The sequence below is a fragment of the Periplaneta americana genome, chromosome 2 (genome assembly GCF_040183065.1).
Source record: "Periplaneta americana isolate PAMFEO1 chromosome 2, P.americana_PAMFEO1_priV1, whole genome shotgun sequence".
Taxonomy (NCBI): Eukaryota; Metazoa; Arthropoda; class Insecta; order Blattodea; family Blattidae; genus Periplaneta; species Periplaneta americana.
The window spans coordinates 146259135-146283989 of NC_091118.1; the positions used below are offsets into that span (position 1 = coordinate 146259135).

General features: G+C 34.4%; 3 protein-coding genes across 5 annotated transcripts in view; 1 reads left to right on the plus strand and 2 right to left on the minus strand.

Moving 5' to 3' along the window:
* LOC138694653 (histone H2A deubiquitinase MYSM1-like) overlaps positions 1 to 8505 on the minus strand; it is a 36772-nt gene extending 28267 nt beyond the window's left edge. For 2 of the 3 annotated variants that reach the window (XM_069818603.1, XM_069818602.1), the window contains exons 1-4: positions 8329 to 8505; positions 7904 to 8162; positions 5328 to 5549; positions 4089 to 4237 (exon numbers count right to left, since the gene is read on the minus strand). In XM_069818603.1, coding sequence (XP_069674704.1) covers positions 4089 to 4237; positions 5328 to 5549; positions 7904 to 8162; positions 8329 to 8405 — 707 coding nt within the window. In that variant the 5' untranslated portion in view covers positions 8406 to 8505. The remainder of the gene's footprint in view (positions 1 to 4088; positions 4238 to 5327; positions 5550 to 7903; positions 8163 to 8328) is intronic. The other variant, XM_069818601.1, reaches the window with a different exon arrangement.
* Positions 8506 to 8676: 171 nt separating this feature from the next.
* On the plus strand, positions 8677 to 18915 carry LOC138694654 (U11/U12 small nuclear ribonucleoprotein 25 kDa protein). The gene is made up of 3 exons (XM_069818604.1): positions 8677 to 8830; positions 15757 to 16023; positions 18071 to 18915. The coding sequence occupies exons 1-3, from the start codon at positions 8828 to 8830 to the stop codon at positions 18317 to 18319; spliced, it is 519 nt and encodes a 172-aa protein (XP_069674705.1). The 5' UTR covers positions 8677 to 8827; the 3' UTR covers positions 18320 to 18915.
* Positions 18916 to 20481: 1566 nt separating this feature from the next.
* The window catches only part of RhoGAP93B (MyTH4 and RhoGAP_KIAA1688 domain-containing protein RhoGAP93B), a 121077-nt gene continuing 116703 nt past the window's right edge, over positions 20482 to 24855 (minus strand). The window contains exon 22 of the mRNA XM_069818597.1: positions 20482 to 21155. The gene's annotated coding sequence lies outside the window, so the exon portion shown is untranslated. The remainder of the gene's footprint in view (positions 21156 to 24855) is intronic.

Here is a 24855-nt window from a genome sequence, read left to right on the forward strand (position 1 = left end):
GAAACAATTATATGTTCTGATCTAAGTTGTAATAAAGAAAATGCTGAGACATAATATATACTTTCATTTTTAAACATTATTACAAAAAAAGTTCCATGGTCTCGGATTATAAGAAATGCCATTTTGAACATGCTTAAAATTAAAAAAAAAATTGGTTCAAATTTATATCCTTTTGGAAGAATCAAGTTCTGGTCAATTCCACGATAGGTTGGACATTGAAGTTAAAAATTAAATTTCGTGTTCAGTATATGTTCTTTTTATCATTTTCTTCAGGAAAGTTCATATTTTCAGAAATTAACAGAAAAGTTCGATTTATTTAATTCATCTTTGTTGTACATACATCCGAAGTGAATATTTTTAGTGTGTACTTTTGATCTGTCAAATTTACTTTGGCAGTTTGTTGCCAAACCATAACTTAAAATTAATAAACAAGGCTGTTCTCTGTTGTAATTCTATTAACAGAAAGAGAAGACTTTAAAATCAGTGTCAATTTACTTTTATGAATGTCAGTGAGTTTAAAAATTTGCTATTTTTAAAATAAGCGTTTTTATGTAACACCAGTCACAGAATATGCTTAAAGTTACTCTCTTGCTCTCAGTTTTTGTCCTGATGGCACCAATTTTTGAAAGCAAAGTCAAAATATGATGCCAAAAGTACAGTATTTTTTAAATTTTTTTAAAACTAAAAATAACAAGTGTTTTAATGTGACGGGTGTTACAAAATTAGAGCACGGAGAACACAGGAATTCTGTATTTTGATTTATTGCAGGTAGTTCCCACAACACATTATTAAATAAGTTTCAAATGTTGGTAAATCTGAAGTTTAAGTTATCAACAGTCGTCAATACCTGTTTCCTCCAAAATCTTACTTGTCTGAAAGATTTCCCACCAAATTTACATTAAGCTGAATGTTTGGTCGAAAGTTCTGATTTACATAAAAATTATAGGCTACAAAGGTAAATGTACTTATGTTCTATTTTAGTTAATCATAGTACTTTTCTATTCTGTAACATTATTTCTTGCTTACTTAACAAGGAATGAATTACTGAAGATATTAACCACTAGCATAACCTAAAAATAAATGCAGATTAAGCTGCTGCATTTTTAGGATATACGAAGCTGCATGTTAACCATGCAATTATTTATTTTAACGTTTTGAGATAGCTGGATACCGTATATATTTAATTGCAGAATGGGGAAATCAGCAGCTGAGAGGCAACCTGAATGCCCTAGGCGAAGAAAATTAAATAAAGATAAAATTCTATGGTGTTCGAGTAAAGGGAGATAAGTAATTTTTTGTGCAGATGGAATTTTGTTCCCCAGATGAACACACAAGTTAAATTATACAAGTTAGTGTGCAAAAATGAAAAGAATACTAGCAGTTGTTGTGTTTTGTGTAGAAAAGTATTTTCAGTAAGAGTTCCAAGTTTAATTTTCATTTATCATCAAGCTCATTTTATGACATCTCCCTTTACCCAAACAACACAGATATGAAGACTATTTGCAGAAGGAGAGAGAGAGAGAGAGAGAGAGAGAGAGAGAGAGAGAGAGAGGGAAAAGCTTAGGAGAACAAAGAAGCTATCAAGAAAAGAATTTACTGCTCACAGTAAGAAAACAAAACTGAAAGTTTGAAACTAAAGGGCAAGAAAAGCTGCATTAATAAACACTAGTGTTTTCAGTGAAACGAAATTCCAGTCACTAGGAACAGCTGTCCAAATAGTAAAAATTGAGAGAGCTCTGAGTATGATGCTGCTTAAGTTGTTGTATTTTGTTTTGTAATTACAGTTTCAGTAAAATTTATTAAATTCCATTGTGAGAAATATAAATTTATATTTAGCATTTGTTGAAGTGAGCATATATACTAAAAAGTAAATTTATGTTAGGAACAACAGTTTAATATCAAAAGCGAATCTGTACTTCTAGCCACACTATTTTGATTTTATGGCTGTATTTTTTATTGTTTCTATTAAATATTTGTATTAATTTACTTTAGTGCGTCAGAAGTACAATTTTGAAGCTGTCAACATCATATTTGTAATTTACTAAGTTAAAGTTAACTTAAAAAAAAATTGCACACTTTGAAAACATATGTCTACCATTGATATTAGGCTACCAGTACTCTTAAGTCTATGTAGTGAACTACAGAAAATATATGTTCTATGATTTGAACCAAAAAAAAAAACCAAATGTGAAATTTCTTCAGACAAGTAACACCCGTCACATTATTAAGTAACACCCGTCACATAAGGTTAATTAAATTGTAAGTGTAGGGCTTAATATTTTAATTACATCCATTATATCACTCGATTACTTGAACTTTCCTCTCACTGAAAATAGGTAACACAATTAATTCAAACTGTGAACTTCACAGAGTTATCAGTTAAACTGTATCATTAATTTATGCATGTCTTTTTCATGTTACACCCGTCACATTGTTTATTTCACTTATATCACCTGACAAATAATGTTTAGAAAAAAAATAATTAGTTGTGTCTGACAAGCAAGAAGTGGAAATTCATTGGAGTATAAAAGAACTAGTAAAAATATTTTATTAATTATTGTATTCCAATTAAATTTCGAAGAATCTCTTTCTGAAAGTAACACCTGTTACAGTGGAATTGACCTTCTATGAAAAAACCAGGAAATGTATTCTCCTACAGTCGACCAACAGCAGGTGTGGTTCTCCAGACATCCTGGGGGTTGTGTGTGGATGAAGTAGCCACCAAAACGTTAAAATATGGTGTTCACTTATATTGGCTACAACTTGCCATTTAACCAATAAATTTAAAAATGCAGTTATATTGTCCGATTCCAAAGCAGCTATTCTATCAATAGTCTCTAGCCACACACCTTCATCTCAAACAGCAGAAATAACTAAAATGCTCTGTCAATTAATAACACTCAATAAAAGAATTGTATTCCAATGGCTACCATCCCATTTTGGAATCCTGGGAAACGAGAATGCAGATGCTTTAGAAGGACAGGACTGCCACTTACAGATCTGTTACTAAATCTGCGTATTACTCTGTGAAAAGATTTATTAAATCTACATACTTAGACTTCAACAAACGAAATTTGATAACATAATCTCAAGGGAAAAAAATGGAACTCTCTGCATCATAATCTACAGTTAATTCCCGATTTACCACGCAAATCGTCTGTAGCTGCATTTAGATTGGCAACAGGCCATGACTGTTTGGCCCAGCACCTGCATAGAATTGGAATATATCAATCCCCTACCTGCCCATTGTGCAATTCAAATCAAGAAATGGATTCGGAACACCTAAAAATCTGTGATTCAGTGGCTGACCATGACAATATCTTTAAAAAATATTGGAGTGCAAGAGGTCAAATGACTTTATTGTCAAACGCCTGGCATTAGAAAACAACAACAACAACATTCGACGTACTTTTACATAAAAAATTACCGAAGAAATTTGTAACACTGGTGTAACAAATTCTATGTACAACACAATTATATATTCAGTCAACTGTTAAGTAGAATACGATAATTTTATATTTACAATGAAACAAGTCTGAATAACCTACAGTTAATAATGACATATGTTTATATAATTTAAATAGCGTTTGCTTATTTTTTTTATTATTAATGTTTTATAATGGATAGACGCCACATTACTAATAAGAGGACGAATTGTATGACTTATCCCTTCAAGTTAAGAGAAAATAATATTTTAAACAGTAAGTTCTTACTGATTTGTGATGCAACATGTACACAAAACATCTGTGTCAAAAACTGTTGCGTTCAATTTTACAAAGGTAGCTTGATATAAATACTTATGAGCCAGAAACTGAAATGTATTAAATGAGAAAGGCTTGCAGAAAGAGAGGAACTCGACATGGTTTATTGAAGGAGAAAGGAGAGGAATTGTAGAGCACAAAATGGTCACAGACAGCGATGAGAACAGTAACAAAAAAAAAAATTACAATGACAATAAGAATATTGGTACAATGGTTTCAATACTTGGGAAATATATAAAAAGTGTTTAAAACAAGCTTTAGTACTAAAATACCTAGCAAAAGTTGCAATTCGTTCTTATCAAATGGTATTGTGATGTTACAGCTTACCTAACCAATTCAGTACTCAAGTTCAACTTCCTTTTCATTTCTCCACTATGCGTAGGGTTGTTGCCTTGTGTCACAACTGAATTTGTAGTGACATTTCTTCTAGGTATAGATGGTATAGTTGGCTGGGCAGTGCTCACAACTGCTATTACCTAATTAAATTACACAGCTCATTATAACATGTGAAATAATTTCAAATAAACACAATAAACTGTATTTTAATGTGAAATTAACAAATACTTGTTTGAAAAAAAAAAAATAGTTGTTGCTCATGACTATTGACTATATTTGAAATACAGTAATCAACTGAATTTAAAAGAAATAATTCATGTTTAAAAATAAATAATGATGATGTCATGTCAGTAATGCTAAATAACAAAGTCACTTCGAATACACAGCTTCATAACAATACTTTCCAGTGTTAAAACAATGATATAAAAGAAAAACATCCATTTCCAGCCCAATGGAAAACAGATATTGAAATATGTACACAAATATCCAGAAATTTACTTAAATATACGCTATTTATATTATGTGAAAATGTAATTAATATAATGATAAGAGTATAAAAATTATGCCAATGATTTTTCCCCTGGTGCAAACAAAACAAAAAAATAAATAAGTAAATAAAAGCAGGACTGCAAAGCTTAAGTATCAAGTGCTAAAATCAATACTTTTTCAAATTTAACCTTTGGCATGAAACAAAAGTCACTTTCTTTAAAAATTCGAGTTCTAAAATGGGCAAGTATCAATACAAGTATGTACAGTGACATCAAAAACTTTTTCCTTACATTTTTATTGTACCTTGTTTTTTGACTATACCATGCAGGCTTTGCTTAATCGTAAGTTTTAGTTGCCATGCTAATATTTTACACTGCACAGGTATAATCAGGATATAGTTAAAAATGTAAGCTTTTGATCTCACTTTATCTTCTTGTAGAAAAAGACAGCTTATACAGTCCGATAATTCAAATCACCATGCAGAAAAAAAGAGGAAAAGTTGAAATACCATCTTTATATTAAGTTCATTTTAATTCATAATTCCTTAAAGGTGGTCACCTATTTCAAATAAACTCTGCAGATGAATTTTTCAGTTACTTACAGTCCAATATTAACAATGAGTTCTTTGCATATTTCACTTCGTTGGAGGGAACAAAAGATTAAAAAAAATAATATCCAAGAAATGACGAGACTCTGACAGAATAATCAGGCTTGTTACTAGCATATAGATAACTTACAAACCTCTTCCATTGATGCTGGTATTTGCATATCATCAATCAATTCTGTGAAACTGAATACTCCACTATTACACCTTCCTGACTCATTTGAGAATGGTGTTTGGGTGCAGCTATCTTCTGAAGAGCCAAAGTGATTATGATGAGAGCGTACATAGGATTTCACCTGTTGGGATGATTTAGTGCCAATAAACTGTGCCAGACGAACCCAGCTACGTCCAAACAAATCCTGTGGATTAACGAAAGTACTTCAATTTAATCTCGTATTTTCTTACTTACAAATGGTGCAATATACATTTTTCACATAAAGGCAAGAAATTATTCATTCTATTACCAACTTCCACTTTAAACCTTTTAAACTACAAGATGCCTCTGACTGAGGTTCTGGCTGATATGTACATCTCACCTCATGATATGTGTCAGAGGAAGAACAATTTGTTTGTATACATCTGAAGTCTGATTAGTGTAATATGTAGCTAATCAGTGATGTATGCAATGGAGGGAAAAGAAACTGGCCACCCTACCCCATTATCTCCTGGCCTAGTTGCCTCACAAGAGGTGCCTTGTTGGTATCACTTGTGAGGTTCAGGTCTATCTTCAGACAGTTGACTAAACTACAAAAACTACAGAATAATATCTATAATATTGAAAATTGATATTTGAGGAGAAACATCGAAGGAGGAGAGTTTGGTCCGGTGCTATGGATTGAATTCAGCGTAGCTCAGTGGTCAGAGCGCTTGGTAATTAGAACCAAGGACCCGGGTTCGATCCCCGGTGCCGGAGCGAATTTTTCTCCTCAAATATTAATTACAAAAACTAAGTTACATAGACTATTAAGAGTCGACGAAATTTTTATATAGTCATAATGAAGCATTTATTTTAAAATGTTCAGATTAAAATCTTTCAAATAAAAATACTGTACGACATAATTCCTATTTAAGTTTCACATTGGTACTGATAATATTTCACTTCACTCTCATCTCACTCACTGCACTGGCACTATGACACATTATTAATTTAATTTTACTAAATTTTCCTGTTGTATACTAACGTCTAGAATCTAATCACTGTTTTGAAATACAGATTTTTGTTAAGATTCAATTTTTTACATACTTGTCAATCAAGAAACGCAGATAAATTATAAGTGCCTTTTAGTCATCACTGACTCAGTTCCTAGATCATATATGTAACAGATAACTCATCGCTATGTTAAAATCGGCAGCACTTTGAAGAGAACAACCGCCAAGATTGCCACCCGTCTGCCGTAAATGAACACAAGATGGCAGTACAGTCGCTAATGCAATTCAAATGGAAATTATGACATGACTCCTTATGTAACAACTAGATGGCAGCGTAGTAAACCTGACAAAAGTTGTTAACATCAAAGCCTATAAGGCGACTTATCTGGATATGTATGATCTAGGATGTAACATAGGCCTAGATATATTTATTGCAAAAAGATGGATTGGAATTTATGAAAAAAAAAATGAAAATGACTAGCCTATTGTGTTGAATCACAAACAATGACGAGTGCGACAGTTTCTGTTCCAGCCTCTGATGTTAACGTCATGTTAAAAATACAGAACCACTAATAAAGTAGTCTGTAAACATGAACAAAAAAAAATTGTGACAGTAGACAAAGTAAATTAGCCTCTATAAACATTACTAGAAGTCCTACATTAAATATGAATTTATTTCGAATCTATTGATCTATCTCTTCCACTCTGTATAACTTTCAACTAAACTCTATGAAACCAATCACAGACAGTTTAAGAATAAACCAGCTGAATTTTTCATATCCAAAGTAGAAAATGCAAATAAAATTTCAAATAGAATATAGAAGTCTACACAAATATCAAAGGTTGCATTAATTGACATATGAATTAGCACTGTTATCTGCAAAAAAAAATTGAGCATATGCCACATTGTGCTTGGTGCTTTATAATGATTGTAGTTAAATGCTAGACAAAACCGATTCAGATTCTGGACACAATTCTAGATCACAAAATTTATGACATGGCAAGATACAGTATGTTAATGAGAAAACTGAAATTACAAAAACAAAGAAATTCAAATTACGGTACTGAATAATTATGTATCTGAAGTGCTTGTACACATTCCGTATTTGAACGTGGTAAATTTAAAGATAATACGATGGAAAGGTATGATGTCATAAACGTCATAAGGCAGTACTGTAATAAACTCAACAATAATTCAATTATTAAATCACCTAATTTTAAACTATAAAAGAGAGAATCATGCTACTAAATAAATAATTAAAGCGAAAAAAGTTAAAACTTCCATTCTCAAAAACTCAATAAACAATTATTAAATCACCTAATTTTATGAGAGAATCATGCTATTAAATAAATAATTAGGCCTAAAGGGAAAAAAGTTAAAATTTCCACTCTCAAAAACTCAATAACTGTAAAACCTATCATTAATGTCCGATCCTGATGACCACTTAACATATTATTACCCCTCACCAACACGCACTGCGTAGCCTCGTCCTGATTTCACATTTCTATACGCTAAATTTGTATAAAATCCAATATAAAAAAAGATGAAGATTTGGACTCTCACCAAGCCTTTCTCCAATAATGTTTTTTCCTTGTCATTCCAAGAATCATTTTCAATCCAATTCGAAGAAGCTGGCGATGGGTCAGATGTGGAAAAGACAAATTGCTGTCCATCTGTGCTTATATTTTTTGTATCGTCAGGATTTGAATACCAGCATGGTTGGCCTGCAGTGTCTAGTAACCACTGTTGAGTTATTCCATAATCACACTGCAGAAGTTCTGTTCCTTGAGAACCAAGGACACTTCCATCATAACACGACGTCCTGGAAAAATAAATAAACTATAATGAGGTTATAAGTATGACGTGTTTGTAGTGAGATTATTATTTGACTAAATGAACACCCATTTCTACAATGATGTCAATGACAATGCAAAGCGAATTTCGTTCACACATTAAAGATAGCAAGTATGACAAAACGTAATGCTTACAATCGACCATCTTCTTTTGAAAATAAGTTTTCCAAATTAAAATCACCCAAAACATCTACTTCGTCTTCGTCCGCCATGTTTTCACCAGGAATGTCATGAATACAAAATTTACCTCACAATTAAAAACAAAGTTTCAAAATATACCTGTACTAACAGCTTCGCCAATATTAACGACATTATTATTGCGATTATTACTACATTGAATCAGAAAAATAGAGCATGAAGCGCGAAAAATTTTTTAATCTTTCTTTTGAATCATACGTTGTTCAGCCCATAAGGTTATCTATTGTTCAGCCCAAAGACGTCAGCCATTGGTACTGACCTAACACTTAGAGGAATTCTGAATCTAAATATTACCGACACTGACGCAACACTTTAAATTTGCGTAATGTCAGTATGGGTTTTTTTTTTTTTTTGAGCAGCTTGTAAATCATTCAAATCGTAACATGTTACGCTGAAGAGTGTGACGATTGTGCTCGGTACTCATAAAACACTCGGAATGGTAAAATTAAATACAAATGTTACCTTATTGTTTAGTTAAGCTGCACCAACTGATTTATCCTCTCGTCTATATAACCCACTCTAATCTTGACACAGTCCTCTGTTTCCTGTTAGTTATACTTCCATCAAACCTGCTGTATCTTTGTCACATTCTTCGACTTCATGTCGCTTACCTAACCCCTCTCATGTACTCTAATCTTGTCGCATACCTCGATCTCCTGTCATTTATCCTCTCATCTAACCGACTTTAACCTTGTAACATCTTCAGCCTCATATCAGCTGTCCTCTCTAACTTAACCTAAAGTTTTTAAAGGCACTCGCAATATGGAAATATAAACTAGTAAAGGATAAGACACAGTGAAACACGATACCCACGATCAACTGCTACCTCTCATACATCCATTCATCGTTTTTTGCTCAAACCCAGCATTCTCCAGTCTTCCCTTCATATACCTATCCATAGCTATGTCTTAATGTTGTCTATTATGTTGATACAGAGTCACTAAACAGCAGGATGTCTTTCTCATAATAGCGTTTTAGATGTTTGCTACACGGTGCGAATAGTCGTGGAATTATCACCATTCATTCAGTGTTTTGCCCAAGGGCAAGTCTTTCACTGCAAACCCAGCTTTCTCCAGTCTTTTCTATTTTCTGCTTTCCTTTTTGTCTCCTCAGATGATCCATATATCTTAATGTAGCCTATCATCTGATATCTTCTTCTGCCGGAACTCTTCTCCCATTCACCATTCTTTCCAATGCATCCTTCAGAAGGCAGTTTCTTCTCAACCAGTGTCCCAACCAATTTCTTTTCCTCTTCCTGATCAGTTTCAGCATCATTCTTTCATCATTCACTCTTACCAACACAGCATCGTTTCTTATTCCGTCTATCCACTTAACACGCTCCATTCTTCTATATATCCACATTTCAAATGCTTCCAGTCGCTTTTCGTCACTTCGTCGTAATGTCCATGTTTCTGCCCCATACAATTCTACACTCCACACAAAGCACTTCACTAGTCTCTTCCTTAGTTCTTTCCCCAGAGCTCCACAGAAGATGCTCCTAATTTCTATTGAAAGCTTTCTTTGCCATTGCTATTCTCCTTTTGACTTCTTGGCAGCAGCTCATATTACTGTTTATAGTACACCCCAAGTATCTGAAGCTGTCCACTTGCTCTACTGCCTCATTTGGAATTCGCAAGTTTACCTTCTTTACTTTTCTTCCTATGACCATGGTCCTCGTCTTGTTGGCATTTATCTTCATTCACTATGTAACATAATTTTTGTTCTCGAGCAATGAATGCCTAAAATATATAGAAAGTATGTATTATTCACCTCAAACTTTGGTTTTGTGATAAGGAGAATGATATTTTGAAACTTACCGAATTCGACTTCAAAATAGGCTATTGAAGTTAGAAAAAGAACAGTGAATCAAAATTAAAATGTATTTGCTATAAACTTATACAAAACACTAATACATTATATTAGAAAAGAGTCGTTTTACGTGATTTACATATATACACTACATTACTTTCACGAATTAGCCCCCAAATGTAGTCTCCCATCATATTCACTTATACTGTCCTTGGCATCAGTGTTCAAAATTCATTATATCCTGGTGGAAAAGCTCAGCTTGCTCATTCGAATATGCTCCCATATTCGACTTGAACTGATCAATGTAAGCATCCAGGATGTGGATGTTGAGAGACATCTTGCAGTGCATTGTGCAATACTTCTTTTCCAGAGTCTCAACCAACTCCATATAGTTTTTAGTCTTATGATTGGCTAGAAAATTCCAAACCGCTGCAACAGCAATTTTCCAAGATGCTTTCTCTTCCTAGGGAGCATCTTTGGAAATTTCTTGTGCCTCATAATCCTCTTAATTTATGATCCGACGAAGACACCGGCTTTGATCTTGCTTCAGAAAGCTTAGGAAACAAATCTCGAAGGTACTTGAAAGCTGCCGATTCTTTATCAAATTGTTTTGTAAACTCCAATTTGATATGTAATGGTAACATTAGCACCTTCTGGAGGTTCACCAATGCCTTCCACTTGACGTTTGTTCACCCCCACAGTGAACTCACTCTACTGTGGTCAGTCTCGCCCGTGGTGGTGTACCTTGGTGCCTGTGCTGCCCGAAGTTCTTGAGATAGCGAACTTCATAGCTCTACTTTCCCCTCTATACACCCTAGAAAGAATACAATATTCATTTCACACATGAGATAATGAGCCATTTTCTTCCTAACATACATACAGATGTAATAAATGGTAGTACCTATAGTCGTACCTTCCAAAGTTTTTTGCAGTAGGCCTACTCGCAACTGTACTATATCCGGTTTCCTGACTGGCATCCCAAAATATGCCTTGAGTTTTCACACGTTTTTGAAGATATTTAATAGAGTACTTTTTGCCCTTCGTTTGATTAAATTGGCTACAAGCAGCAAAATGCATCTTTCGAATGCATATAGGTTCTTGTTGGCATATCTTAAATACGCAGAAATGTTTATTTATTTATTTAATACTCAGACACTTGGAACAAAGCCATTTGTCTTCTTGCTTCCCAATAAAATGCACTAAGTGAGTTCTCACTGACACTGATGTTGAGAGCACTGCACTTGGCCTCATGATTGAGTCTGCTTCCCCACATAGAACACACCTAGGGAATGAAAGGATGCCTAGCTTGTGAAGATGAGCAACTAGGCAGTCGTGTCCAGTGGTTGTTCTTACAGCTGCAATAGTATCTTTTCACGGTTCATTTGGAATCAGGTTTTTCTGTGATGGAAGTCTGCACCATTTCTTGATCGAACTTCGTTGTCCGAATTCTTTATAGATTTCTTCTTTTAATGTTTTATTTAGAAGAGTGGAATGAGAGTTTAAGTATTGAGTGCCCTTTTTAACTAGGAAGTCCGCTTTCTCATTGCTGCTTATTCCACAATGTGAGGCAATCCACTGAAATCTGATTTCCTTCCCCGTTCTATGAAGATGTTTTATTGAGGAATGGATTTCAGCAGTCTGAGTTGATAGTTGAAAATTAGATGTTGCCAGTGTTTGTATTGCTGATGTTGATTCACTAAGTATTACAGCATTATGAAAGCTGTTTAGGCATGTTAATAATTTACGTAAAGATTATTATTTTTTGGTCCTACAGAATATATCTGTTGTGGTAACAATTAATATTAGAGGAGAAAAATTCGCTCTGGGCGCCGGGGATCGAACCCAGGTCCTTGGTTCTACATACCAAGTGCTCTCACCATTGAGCTATGCCGAAGTTCAATCCATAGCACTGGTTCGAACCCCTCTCCTCCAGTGTTTTTCCCTTTGTGGCCTGACTCCAAGTTGGGCATGTATGCTGACATTTTATATTAAGTCAACTGTCATTATTAGACATCGGATTTTTAGGCACTAAAAATTGCAGTTTTAGGCGCCTAAAATAAGCTCAAAATTTGTAAAATTAGGCTCTATTTTAATGAAAATAGGCATTTTAGGCACATCAAGGTATCATACTTATTTCTTTCACTGAAATTTTTAGTTATACACTAAAATACGCACAAAAAAGTATGTTTAAACATTAAAAAAGAATACTATATTATATTTATAAACAGAGCTGCACAAATTTAATATATTGAAACTAATGAAATAATGATTATTGATATCAAGATTACTCATTTTAAGTTATTGAAATTCAGTTCCATGCTCAGACTTTATTATAATTATCTGCACAGTACACCACCAGAATTTTTTCTAAATTCTCCACAGTTAACCTTTGCCTTTTGTCAATGAGAATCATTTTGAAAGCAGAAAAGCTTCTTTCAACCGAAACTGATGTGAGAGGCGCAAATTTTAAATTAGGTACAATAGAAACATCAATACTTACTGGAACATTTACACTTTCCCCCGATATCACTCTTGATACTTTTTCCAACAATGAAAATCCTACATTCTTATTTAATACGTTGTCCCACTTCTTTTTAACTTTTTTCCCAGTTTCGCCCAAAGCAGAATGTATGTTCACTTGAGCTTCCTTTACTATTGTTATTTGGCTACAAAGAGATTGTTTTTCACGTTCTAATTGTTCAATGCTTGCAGGTATGAAAGAAAAGTTTGATGTTATGTAGGCAATATCGTTTTTCACTCGTGAGTCATTCAGACAATCTTTCACTGCTTTCACACACGCTGCACTATCAGTTTCAGGTAATTTATCAATAACTGTGACCACTTCTTTAAAATACTTAGAATAATACACCACTGACTGAATCCAGGTTCCCCATCGTGTAACAACCGGCTGAGGTGGGAGTGGGATATCTGGAAAGTTCTCTCTGAGTATTGAAATCCTGGATGGGGCTTTACAAAAACATTTTTTTGTGTTAGAAATAAACGAATTGACAAGAGGAAATTCATTCTGGATTGTTTCAGAAACCCTGTGAAGGCCATGTGCTAGACAGGTTACATGCGTGAGGTTAGGATAAAATGTTTTAAGAAGTGGAGCTGCAGCAACCATGTATGAGGCAGCATCAGTACAAAACAACAGAACTTTAGAATCGTCTATATTACCTGAGTATAAAGACTGTAGGCCTTTATTTACAAAATAAGCAATGGCTTGGCTATTCACTTTCGAAAGTTCCTTAACACATACGAGGTGTGGAATCGAAGGTCCATCAGGACTAAGTTTTCCTACTACCATATTTGCTATACCTATTCATAGGATCTGAGGTTTCATCCACAGAGACCCATATGTAAGAATCACCTATATCCTCCCGAATGGAAGCTAAAGTTTCATTGTATATTCTGTCTAAGTAATTTTTTCTTAGGGTCGACTCAGATGGGATATTTTGTTTGCAGTATTTTTGTAAAAACTGTCTTAAAAGCGGATTTTCAATTGCATTCCAGGGAATGTTAGCAGCAACAAATGCTCTGGTTAAATCAGCATAGAAATTGCTGCTGAGATTGGATGAAGTAGGCTGTGTTAGTAAAGTTTGTTGCAGTTGATTTTTCTGCTGAGCTTTAGCCTTATGAGCCGCTCCTTGCACATGCTGCTTTAGGTGGCACTTCTTTTCTTGCGAAATCTAAAAATGTAAAGTAAACTGAATTAAAATAAAATCCTAATTGTTGTATTGCCGTATTTCTATCACAAAGTTAGTGGGTTCGAACAATCAAAATTTTAATGACCTGCAAATACTTTAACTATCGGAATTTAAAAGGTTAAAGTGTAGTGGTCTTAAAAAGAATTATACCTTAGGATAGCTCAGTCAATGTATAAATATTATAGGCCTACTCATTAAAATTAATGGAATTTATATATTTCAACTATTGTTACATACCTGTTTGCTACAAATCTTGCAGAATATTATTTTTCCATCATAAGTGAATTCTGAATATTCTGTTAGCCATTGCAGGATCAATGTAGATTTTGCACTTATATTTTTCGGCATTATCGCGTTAAACTTCACAGGAAAACGTCCTACCGCTCAAAACTTCTCAACACAAATAAGGTGAGGGAAAGAGCAACTGTTAACGAGCATTCAAATGAACCGTTGATATTGAGATTCAATTGGACAAAAATACAAAGTGCCACTTATTGTTGCATTTCCTTGTAGTGTTAACACTAGGAGGGCCATTCTTTTAAATATTTTGTAACGATTTACCCTACTAATTCGCAGTTTTACGACTTTTCATAAATATTTAAAAAACACTCTTTCTCCAAAAATTGTGATTTTATGACCCTCTGAAGGGCAGTACAGCTAATCAGTTTCAGACCGAAAACAGTCATTTTTATAGTATAGTATATCTCTGAATCGGTAGCAGCACATGTTGTGATTGTTGCCTGCTTCAAAACTAAGGTTGGTTCTTTGTCGGCATTTATGCCTCCAAACATGTTAAATTCGGTGAAATCTATTGCAAGTGTCGTGAGATTCAAAACATTTTGTTTCCTTTATCAATGGTTTCATGGCCGGTGTGAAGCAAACTTTCCACTTTTTAAATGCCTTAAATTTCACAGTGAATGCATGTATAAATTATAAAAAGTAAGAGTAAAATGCAAAACTTTACAGTGAGTTAGGCATTTTTAGGCGAATATTAACAAATTAGGCTCTAATAATCGTTTTAGGGCATTTTAGGGCACTATAAAACTCTTTGAATACCTTTCAATTTTTATGAAACACAAATATTAATAATTATTTTTACTTTTCTCCTAAAGAAACAAAATAGGCATTTGCCCTAGAATCCGATGTCTGGTCATTATACACAACGCAGAACTGCACGCATTGTATTCTTCACCTGAAATAATTAGGAACATTAAATCCAGACGTTTGAGATGGGCAGGGCATGTAGCACGTATGGGCGAATCCAGAAATGCATATAGAGTGTTAGTTGGGAGACCGGAGGTGGGATATGATGATAGAGACTGGATTAATCTTGCACAGGATAGGGACCGATGGCGGGCTTATGTGAGGGCGGCAATGAACCTTCGGGTTCCTTAAAAGCCATTTGTAAGTAAGTAAGTCAGTCATTATAAAAGGAGCACACTCAATTGAGCGACTTGATGGCTGGGATTCCACAGTAATATGCACAGTAATCTGTACAGTAAATGCACTGTTACTCGAAGAATCTACGTAAAGATTATTATTATTATTTTATATATATATATAAAATATGTTCTACACAAAGTTCTACCACCTTTTTCTCCAGAAGAAAAGCACTTGATAAACGTATCAACAAAATCAATGTACCTACTGTTCATAAAACCAAAGTTTATGGGGAAACAAACAAAAACTTAAAATTTGTTGCATATTATTCAATTAAAACTCATCCCTGAGTTACCCTGGTGGCCCCAAATTTACTGTTCTGGGAGATATTAAATAAATAAATAAAATAATAATCATCATCATCATCATCATCATCATATAATAATAATTTTGACGAGATTTGTTTTAGGATTCTCCCGCATTAAATTCCACTAAAGAAGAAAGTAAGATACATGAAGATGATAATTCAGGCAGTGAACCAGAAGTTTTAAGTCATCAGGAACTTCTTGATATAACAAGAAAAACCCTCAATGATTTATTAAAACGTGATCCTCTGCTCTCTCATCTTCCAAGTGGCATAACATTGGAAGAAGTTCAAGCACAGATTGCTCTTGAACATGGTCAGTCAATGACTGTTTATGTCGTCCGTGCTGATGGAGAAGAAATGCCAGTTGTGGTAAGTATTTTTCTCTCAAACCAATGTTTGTTACACAATATCGCATGATACTCAAAAGAGCCCTGGTATAAATAGATTTTAAATTCTTGGTAATGTGATTTTCAAGTTTATGCAAGCCTCATTTATAAAAGTTGTTTCAGACTACTATTCTTAATTTCAGATGTGACAGAAGGCATGCAATTAAACATTTTTTCGTACTAAAGTACTGAAATGTCGGGAAATGCTTCTGAATCGAGATAATGATATGGTATTTCTTTACAATTACGTTACCACTTTAAGGTACAAATGTATTTACGTACTTGGCTTCTAGTCGAGCTATATGTACCGTAAACAAAAAGAAAATTAAGTGCCGACATTAATTTCATACAGATATAAGTGTGTAAAGTTGCTATGAAAGTGGGGACTGGCAGAGAGATGTGAGCAGATGGGATCACTCCGTCGAGGTGAAAAGGATAAATGGCAGGGAGAAGCAGCACATCTTATTTCCATGTGTTTCCAGAGAAAAATATAATTTTCGTAAGGTCGAATCAGTGATAGGTTAGGTTAGTTTAGGCTTTTGGTATGTCTTGCATATATTCAGAATTGTCTAAGAATATTCCCTTTTTTCCAAGGCATATCAAAAGCCTAAATTAACCTAACTTAATCTGACATTATTTCGACCTTACGAAAATTTCCTTTTTCTCTGTAATTAGTAAGGAAACACACGGAAATGAGATGTATGTGCTGCCCATCCCTGCTACCTATCCCTTCCACCTCTCTGTTGACCCCTCAGAATCATTTCTGGACACGACTTTATTAAGAAAAAAGCTTAATTGCATGTCTTCTATCATATCTGAAAATTAGGAATAGTTATTTGATCATTTTGCAGAAACGCTTGACCAAATGAAGCACCATTTCTTTTTGAACAATTGCGTACTGCAAATAGTATAGACTGCAGAATACTAAGCACATGGTTTTACTTTCCGGCACCCAATACTTTCCACAGAATAACCTAGAACTATTCACTCAAAGCCATGATGTGAAATGAAGTATAAAGGGGTAATTTAATTCAATAAATTATTCGAGACCCATCACATGGATTAGTAGTCAGCTTGCCTGACTGTGAAATCCGTGGGTCCAGGGTCAAATACCTACTTGTTGGGATAAGTTACTCGGTTGAGATTTTTCCTAGATTTCTCTTCAACCTTCGAGTAAATGCTAAGTCACTTTCGATGTTTGGATCTTGGGATTATTTCATAGGCATTATCATGATCAGATCTGGAAAGCAAAAGAGAACTAAGTTACTGTGTTCATCATTTTCCTAGTACATTCTGATAGCTGCTGGATTGCCAATATGGTCAGATACAGCCCGGTAACTATCAGATCGCCAGTGATAATGCCTGTCAGCCACTTAAAGAGGAAGCAAGTATTATTGAACAACTAACCAGTTTAAAATCCGTTACATCTGTACAGCAGAAATCTGAGAAGGGCCACCAACTCTCCTTACAACATGTGTTCGAATGAACAACTTATAAAGAAATACCATACCACTTCCCAGGTTAACATATTATTGCTCAAAATACGAGTACAAAAGAAGCAGACGTACAAAGTAAACATATAGGTATGTTTATGATTTAACAAAAGTTCACTCATTTCACAAATGTGAAATATTTAATGTGCGCTTGAAATGTAGTCCAGCAGACATCATATTATCTCTTCCAGTATATTCTACACATTTCCATGTATGGTATGAATAGTAAATGTAGCTGTAGTAGCTCATATCCTTTCAGTATTATGGAAAGCAAGCATATAGTGGTGACGATATATCAATTTAGAAGAACAAGGTTGCGAAACACTGGAGCATACCCTGCCAATTCCTTTTTGAGAAGTTGGTAGAAAAATGGAGTTATTGCATCTTGTTACATCTTGAAACATTCTTTAAAAATGTTTCTAATAATCATGTCCTTGACACAATATGCAAAGAAAGGGAGTAAAGCTTAACACATTTAAAATGAATACAGTTCTGTTGCATAGATATTAAAAGAAAATATATGTGTATATTCTGCAGGTGCAACAGCAAGGTGCCACTGTCATGGATCTCAAGCGAGCCATCCGGAGATATTTCACTTTGAAGCTGACACGTAATCAACAGTCATCAGTGAAAATTAGCTGGCGTTATGTTTGGAAAGCCAATTGGCTTGTGCATGAAGGTTCTAAACTTAAAGATGATAATGCACTCTTAGCAGATATTGGCATAAAAAATAAATCTCGTGTTTCTTTCATTAAGAGGCTGTCTCAGAGAGGAGAATCAAGATGAAGGAAGAGAGAGAGAGAGAGAGAGATTGAGTGAGAGGAAGAGGAAGAGGGAGGGAGGGAGAGAGGGGGGTTATGTGTGTGTGTGTGTGCGCGTGCGTGCATGTGTGCACGCGCGTGTTTTTTTATTATTTCTTTATTTACAAAACTACATGATGTTCCAGTACAATAAAGTAATACTACATGCCATGGTATTCTTTTGGCAATACAGTAGTTAATACATATTACATTGAATTAAGTTTACAATGTGCATTTTTCTGTATTACCTACTATTTTAGCTTTGTATTGTTATTGTTAGTGTAATTTGTTTCTGTTGTAGAAAACTATGAATTTATCTGACAACCTAAATGAAAATTCTCAGATTCTAAAATTGTTCACAGTATTTTCATCATGTTTACAGTGTGTATTGTATAATCAATTATACAATATTTTCAGATATTTTCAAAATTAATTGCCTTGACGAATTTATAGAATTCTGTGAGATTCTTTGATATAATATCACTAGAGCCCAGATTTGTTTGAACAGTCAAATAGTAAAATATGCACGAAAAATGTAGAAAATATGCCTGTACAAAAACAAATAAACAAAAATTAAATAAACTATTAGTTTTTACTTTATTCATGGCTATTACAGTAGATAAGGAAAGTTGTCCTGAGATTTTCTTGTGTGAAGCTCCTATGTCTCTCAGTGAAGAAGGTTTTCACTTTCAATCTTCTTAATGTATCCAGCTGTTTGCTGACAACATAAAGTCCACTATAGTCCACTGTAGTCTTTTCAGTGTTTTTCATGAGAAATGAGAGGTATTTTGATTGGTGTTCATTATAAATGCCTGTTGCTAGTAGCCAGAGCTAGTAGTCAATATATACTGCAGAACTGTGTTTTCTGCAACTGGTACTGATGAGTTTAATTTACTTCTTTTGTGGTTTATGGATGGACAGTATAGAAGAATATGTTCCAGATCTTCATCGCGATTATTACATCACAGACAAGTAGGATTATCAGAAAGGTGAAATCGGTGTAGGTATAATTGAGTGATAATGTGACCTATTCTGGCTCTTGTTAAAAATGTTTGAATATGTCTGGGCAAGTTTTTGTACATTTCCAGGTCATTTGGTTTCTTTGAACGGACTGTAAAATTTTTCCCTTGTCCGAAGAGAGCCAATTGTTGATCCATAAGTTTATGAAATGAGACCTTACTGAAGCAAAGGCATTGGATAAAGATATCACTTGAAGAGGTCTTGGTTGCAAATATGTTGCCTGTTTTGCAATATTATCGACTTTATTGTTTCCAGGTATGCCACAATGACTAGGTATCCATTGAAATGTTATTTTATTTTCATCACTTTTTTGTAAGGTTCAAGCTTCACTGCCATAACAAAGGATAGGTCTTGTACAGACGAGTGCAGGTATGTTTCTGGACTAAAGAAGGTTTCATTATACTGTTAATAATGCCTGCAGATTTATGGAATTAAAAAATTGTTGTGAGATATCTAGATGAGGTAGAAAGAAAAGCTTCAAACCAATGGAATTCATTAACCCTTTCTAAAATGTTACCATTTATACAAATTTTTGCTTCTTATAGGTTCTTTGCCGCAGAATGCCATTATTATTATTATTTTTTTTTTTTCGTGGATATTTTCATGCCATATTTATCAGATATTAATTTTAAACTATACACTGATTGTTGTAAATCATCTTCTGAAGTGGCTAGCAAAACCAAATCAGTACGTCCAGACATATATTTCGATTTATAGTTATATGACCATGTCTTGAGTTTCTAAATTCCTGTACTATTGAGTTCATATAAATATTGTTGACTTGATATTTAATGCAAATCAAGACATTTCGCGAACATTAGTATTGATAATAAATAATTATTTATTATTATTGTTATTATCATCCTGAAGCCAGATGGTCTATGGCGAGTCTTCGGCATCAACCCCTTTGATTTGATTACCTGGTTGGGTTTTTCCGAGGTTTTCCCCAACCAATAGGCAAATGCCGGGTAATATTTTGGCGAATCCTCGGACCTCACCTCATCTCACTACATCTCGCAAAAATATTGTAAAAAATTGCACAAAATTGTAAAAGTTGTAGAAAATTACTAAATTGTAAAACTGTAAAAATTGTAATTGTAATATTGTTAAATTTTGACTTGTTCCACATCTTAACACTTCATTGCTCATGTAAGATCTATGGAATAAAATGAATGAATGAATGAATGAATGAATATCATCATCATTATTATTGCATGAAGAAATGGTGCAGCTCTTTCAGTCGCATTATTTAGGATTTTAGAGGAATTAACTAGTGTTTAATCTTATTCTTTTCATCACATCGTTCGATAACTGAAGCAATAATTTCTCTGCCTTACTATGAAAAGTTGTACTACCCTGCCATTTTGCCATAACCAACTTTACGATGTAAATTTCATTTTGTGCTCACTAACAGTAGATGGCTACTGGCACAGCTGAGATGGTAATGCATTTGCCTGCTGTTTCTGAGTTTTAATCGGGATAGAGCATGAGTTCGATTCCTGCTTGAGCTGATTACTTGGTTGGGATTTTTTCGAGGTGTTACACAACTGGCCTCATTTCGCCAATACCGTGTTTACCGAACAGTTGTTTGCTCAAGCAATCTGTCCTCTCCTCTCCACACAAGTTACCTTGCATTCCTTGACTTTCACTGTCTCCTCTCTGGCCACTTGGTAGGCTCCTCTCTCAGGTCACCCATGATGAGATGAGATGATGGAGATTTGTTGGGATACCACAGGGTAGAGGTCTGCATGGGCTGGGGTTGAAATTCACTTATGCTCGTCGGGATCGGGCCAGGCTTGGGCCTTAAAGAAACGCAAATCATATTTTTCCTTGAGATATACAGTATACTGATTAAAAATAATATGAAGATTTTCAAGCATACACAATTAGATGTCCATCTGACACCCATCCAGAACAGTAGACTATCTTTATCATTGTTGTTGTTTAGTCTGCTGTCCGAAGACAAATCTGAACCTCACAAATGATACCAACAAGGCACCACTTATGAGGCAACTAGGCCAGAAGATGAGGTAGGGTGGCCAGTTCGTTTCCCCCTCCATTGCATACATTGCCGATTAGCTACACATTACACTAATTAAACTTCAGATGTATACAAACAATTGTTCTTCCTCTGACATATAATGTCAAGTGAGACTGATAATATATGTACTTATCAGCCAGAACCTCAATCAGAGACAACTGATATCTTAAGTTGTTGTTTAGTTTGACTTTGTATTTCGTAATAAAATTTGTTTCGTCTCTACTCTGTCATAAATATAGAGTATCGATTATTTGTTTCACGTGGGAGACTGATAAACTACTCTTTCTCATGCTCCTACTGGAGTGATATCTCTTGCAGCTGTTCTTCACCCCTATAGCCTCTGGCCTTTACTTAATCTTCGGGTTTTGGGTCAGGCTTGGGTGATGATTATAAGCTAATCCGAGTTTTGGGTCTGGTTCAGATCAGGCCTGCCTGGGCCAGGTCTAAGAATTTCGGCCCATAAAGACCCTTACCACATGGGAATTAGAGCTTCCAGAGAAAAGCCCGAAACCCCTATGTTGCCTGAACAACGGGCTTGTACAGGTTAAAATGTCTTAGATAGGAAATGGAGAAGAAGAGATCTGGTTTAGTTCAGTAAAGGATCTTATTCATTAGTAATTCAGTATTTGAGTTTAGTCTTCTTTAGATTATGAATTACTAAATTTTAAGGGATATTTTTATAAAAGTATCTAGAATGAAATTTGAGAACATCATAATTCATATTGAAGAAACTATTGGAATGGTTAAAATGTTTGCACTGCTCTTTTTTTCTTTTTCTTTTCCACGAGTTGAGCTGAAGACAATCACTATTGAAATTTATTTGAAGGATGGATTAATTTCTAGAAATTAATATCTAGCGCTTGAATTTATATACAAAATGCATGTTATATTATAACATTCCAAGTCATATGTAAAAGTTAACTAAATCTCAAATCCTGAGAAAGTTTCTTTTGAATTAGAACAGTAGTTATAATTTCGGAAGTTATCCTTTGTTTCTAAATGCAGTAATTACGCATTATATTTTCATCTACGGGAGTGTGCGATAGCAAGGTGGAAGGTTGCGGGTTCGATTCCCGATGAGTTTATGGATTTTCTTCATTGATCTAATCTTTTCAGCCGCACTATGGTCCTGGTGTTTGCTTAGCCTCCGACAGAAATGAGTACCAGAGATATATTCTTGGGTATAAAGGCAGCAGGCACATAGGATTGACATCCCTACTGCCATTAATGCCGACTATCTATACAGGTGGAAACATTAACCTCCTGCATTCCTATGGGTCTCCATGGTCAGGTCCACACCTGTGGAGTAACGGTCAGCGTGTCTGGCTGCGAAACCAGGTGGCCCGGGTTCGAATCCCGGTCGGGGCAAGTCACCTGGTTGAGGTTTTTTCCGGGGTTTTCCCTCAACCCAATACGAGCAAGTGCTGGGTAACTTTCGGTGTTGGACCCCGGACTCATTTCACCGGCATTATCACCTTCATATCATTCAGACGCTAAATAACCTAGATGTTGATACAGCGTCGTAAAATAACCCAATAAAATAAAAAAAATCCATGGTCAGTAATGAGGATGACTTTTCATCTGTGCTAAATGAACCAGTGTTTTATTTTTTTAATTATAGTTTATTTAACAACGCTCGCAACTGCAGAAGTTATATCAGCGTTGCCAGTGTGCCGGAATTTTTTCCCACAGGGGTTCTTTTACATGCCAGTAAATCTACTGACATGAGCCTGTCGCATTTAAACACACTTAAATGCCATCGACCTGACCAGGAACAAACCCACAACTTCGAGCATAGAAGGCCAGCACTATATTAAGTATGCTACCAAGGCCGACTGAACCAGTGTTATTCCTTTAGATTTTTTAAAGTGAGTTATAATTTTTACTATCTTAAGTTGTTGCGACAGGCTAAAAAAAAAAAAAAAAACCTAAATGTTTCCACATGACGATTACAGAGACAGTGCAGTATCAGTGATCTATTGATCTATCAAACTACAAATGTAAAATATTAAATATAAGCAGCTAAACGTCATTTACTCACTCATATTAAAAAAGGAGATTCTGAAACAGCTTTCTTGTTCCAAAAACTTTTGGCACTTAAGAAATTAAGCATTGCTTACTGCAGTTCCCTTTGAGAAATGGTGACAATGTTTTCCTGAAAAGCAAAAGTATGCTCTCTTTCCATTAACTCACCAAAAAAAGGGACACCGAATCATTTACACGTACATTTTGGCTTATACTTAATAATGTTATATATATTAACACTTGTGGTTTTTTATTTTACAATTCATCATGGTTTGTCAAATCGCCAATACTGCACTATCTCCATACCCAGTGTCTGGGAGCATATCTGCTGACAGACAAAGTTGCCACCCTCTGGGTGGTAGATAAATTTTATTGTTTATCCAATATCTAATCATCAATGGTTTAGTAATTACCGTGCTGTCATTTGACCTGAAGTTCCGAGAATCAAACTTTGTCAAAGGTACCGGTATGTAAAACTAATAAGCAAGAAATAGAATAGTAAATATGAGGGCAGGCATAGTAAACAATATGCTACAAGGTAGTAACAAATGAGTTCTAAAAATCTGCAGAAATAACGAGCATAGATTTGTAAAATATGCTGAATGCTATATTCCATATTCATTTTTAGCGACAAATGAATGAAAGAAAATAATTCAAAATGTTCTGTGATATATTTTCAGTAAAACTTTAAATAAAGTCTATAACTGATATGTAACTCAAAACTAGGGTAAAAATGTGCTCAAAACACATGTGGCAATATTTATAGGAATATACAATGAAAAATACATATAACCCCCATTTATACTGAAGTTTTAGGTATATAAAATATAAAAAAACATGGTTTTCATATGTATATTCTGTACAAATTGATGCCATGACAATACCATGATTACATTTCAATACATTATGTTGCACAGATTACATGCTATTGACTTAACATAAAGAGAATGATTTATATACAAAATGTTACACATACCTACGAGGGGAAAATTAAATATAAAATAATAATGATAATAATAATAATAATAATTTACCAATAAAGTCAAGCAACAATTAAATATGTTACCTATATTTCAGGCTTGCAGTAAAAAATATGAATTGATATAAAATTCATAATGTACGTTGTTGCTTTGATGTTTCAGTTGTTTCATTTGTGCTGCATCTATTATTACCTATGTGTGGTTATAGGTTATTTTATCTATCTTGTATTGTACAGGAGGATCTGTCAGTGAATGCAATTAAGAGCACAAAGCAGGTAGTGGAGGTTTTTCTTTAAAAGTTCATGAATATTTAAATGCTTAATTTTTTCTGACAATTGTGAAGTAAGTAAATCTTAAGTAGAAGACGGATAAACTCTGGTCACCTACAAATATTATTTTTAAAATCTTACTGAATGGCAAGTGATGCATTTACCATTGCAAATTAACTTGACCAGT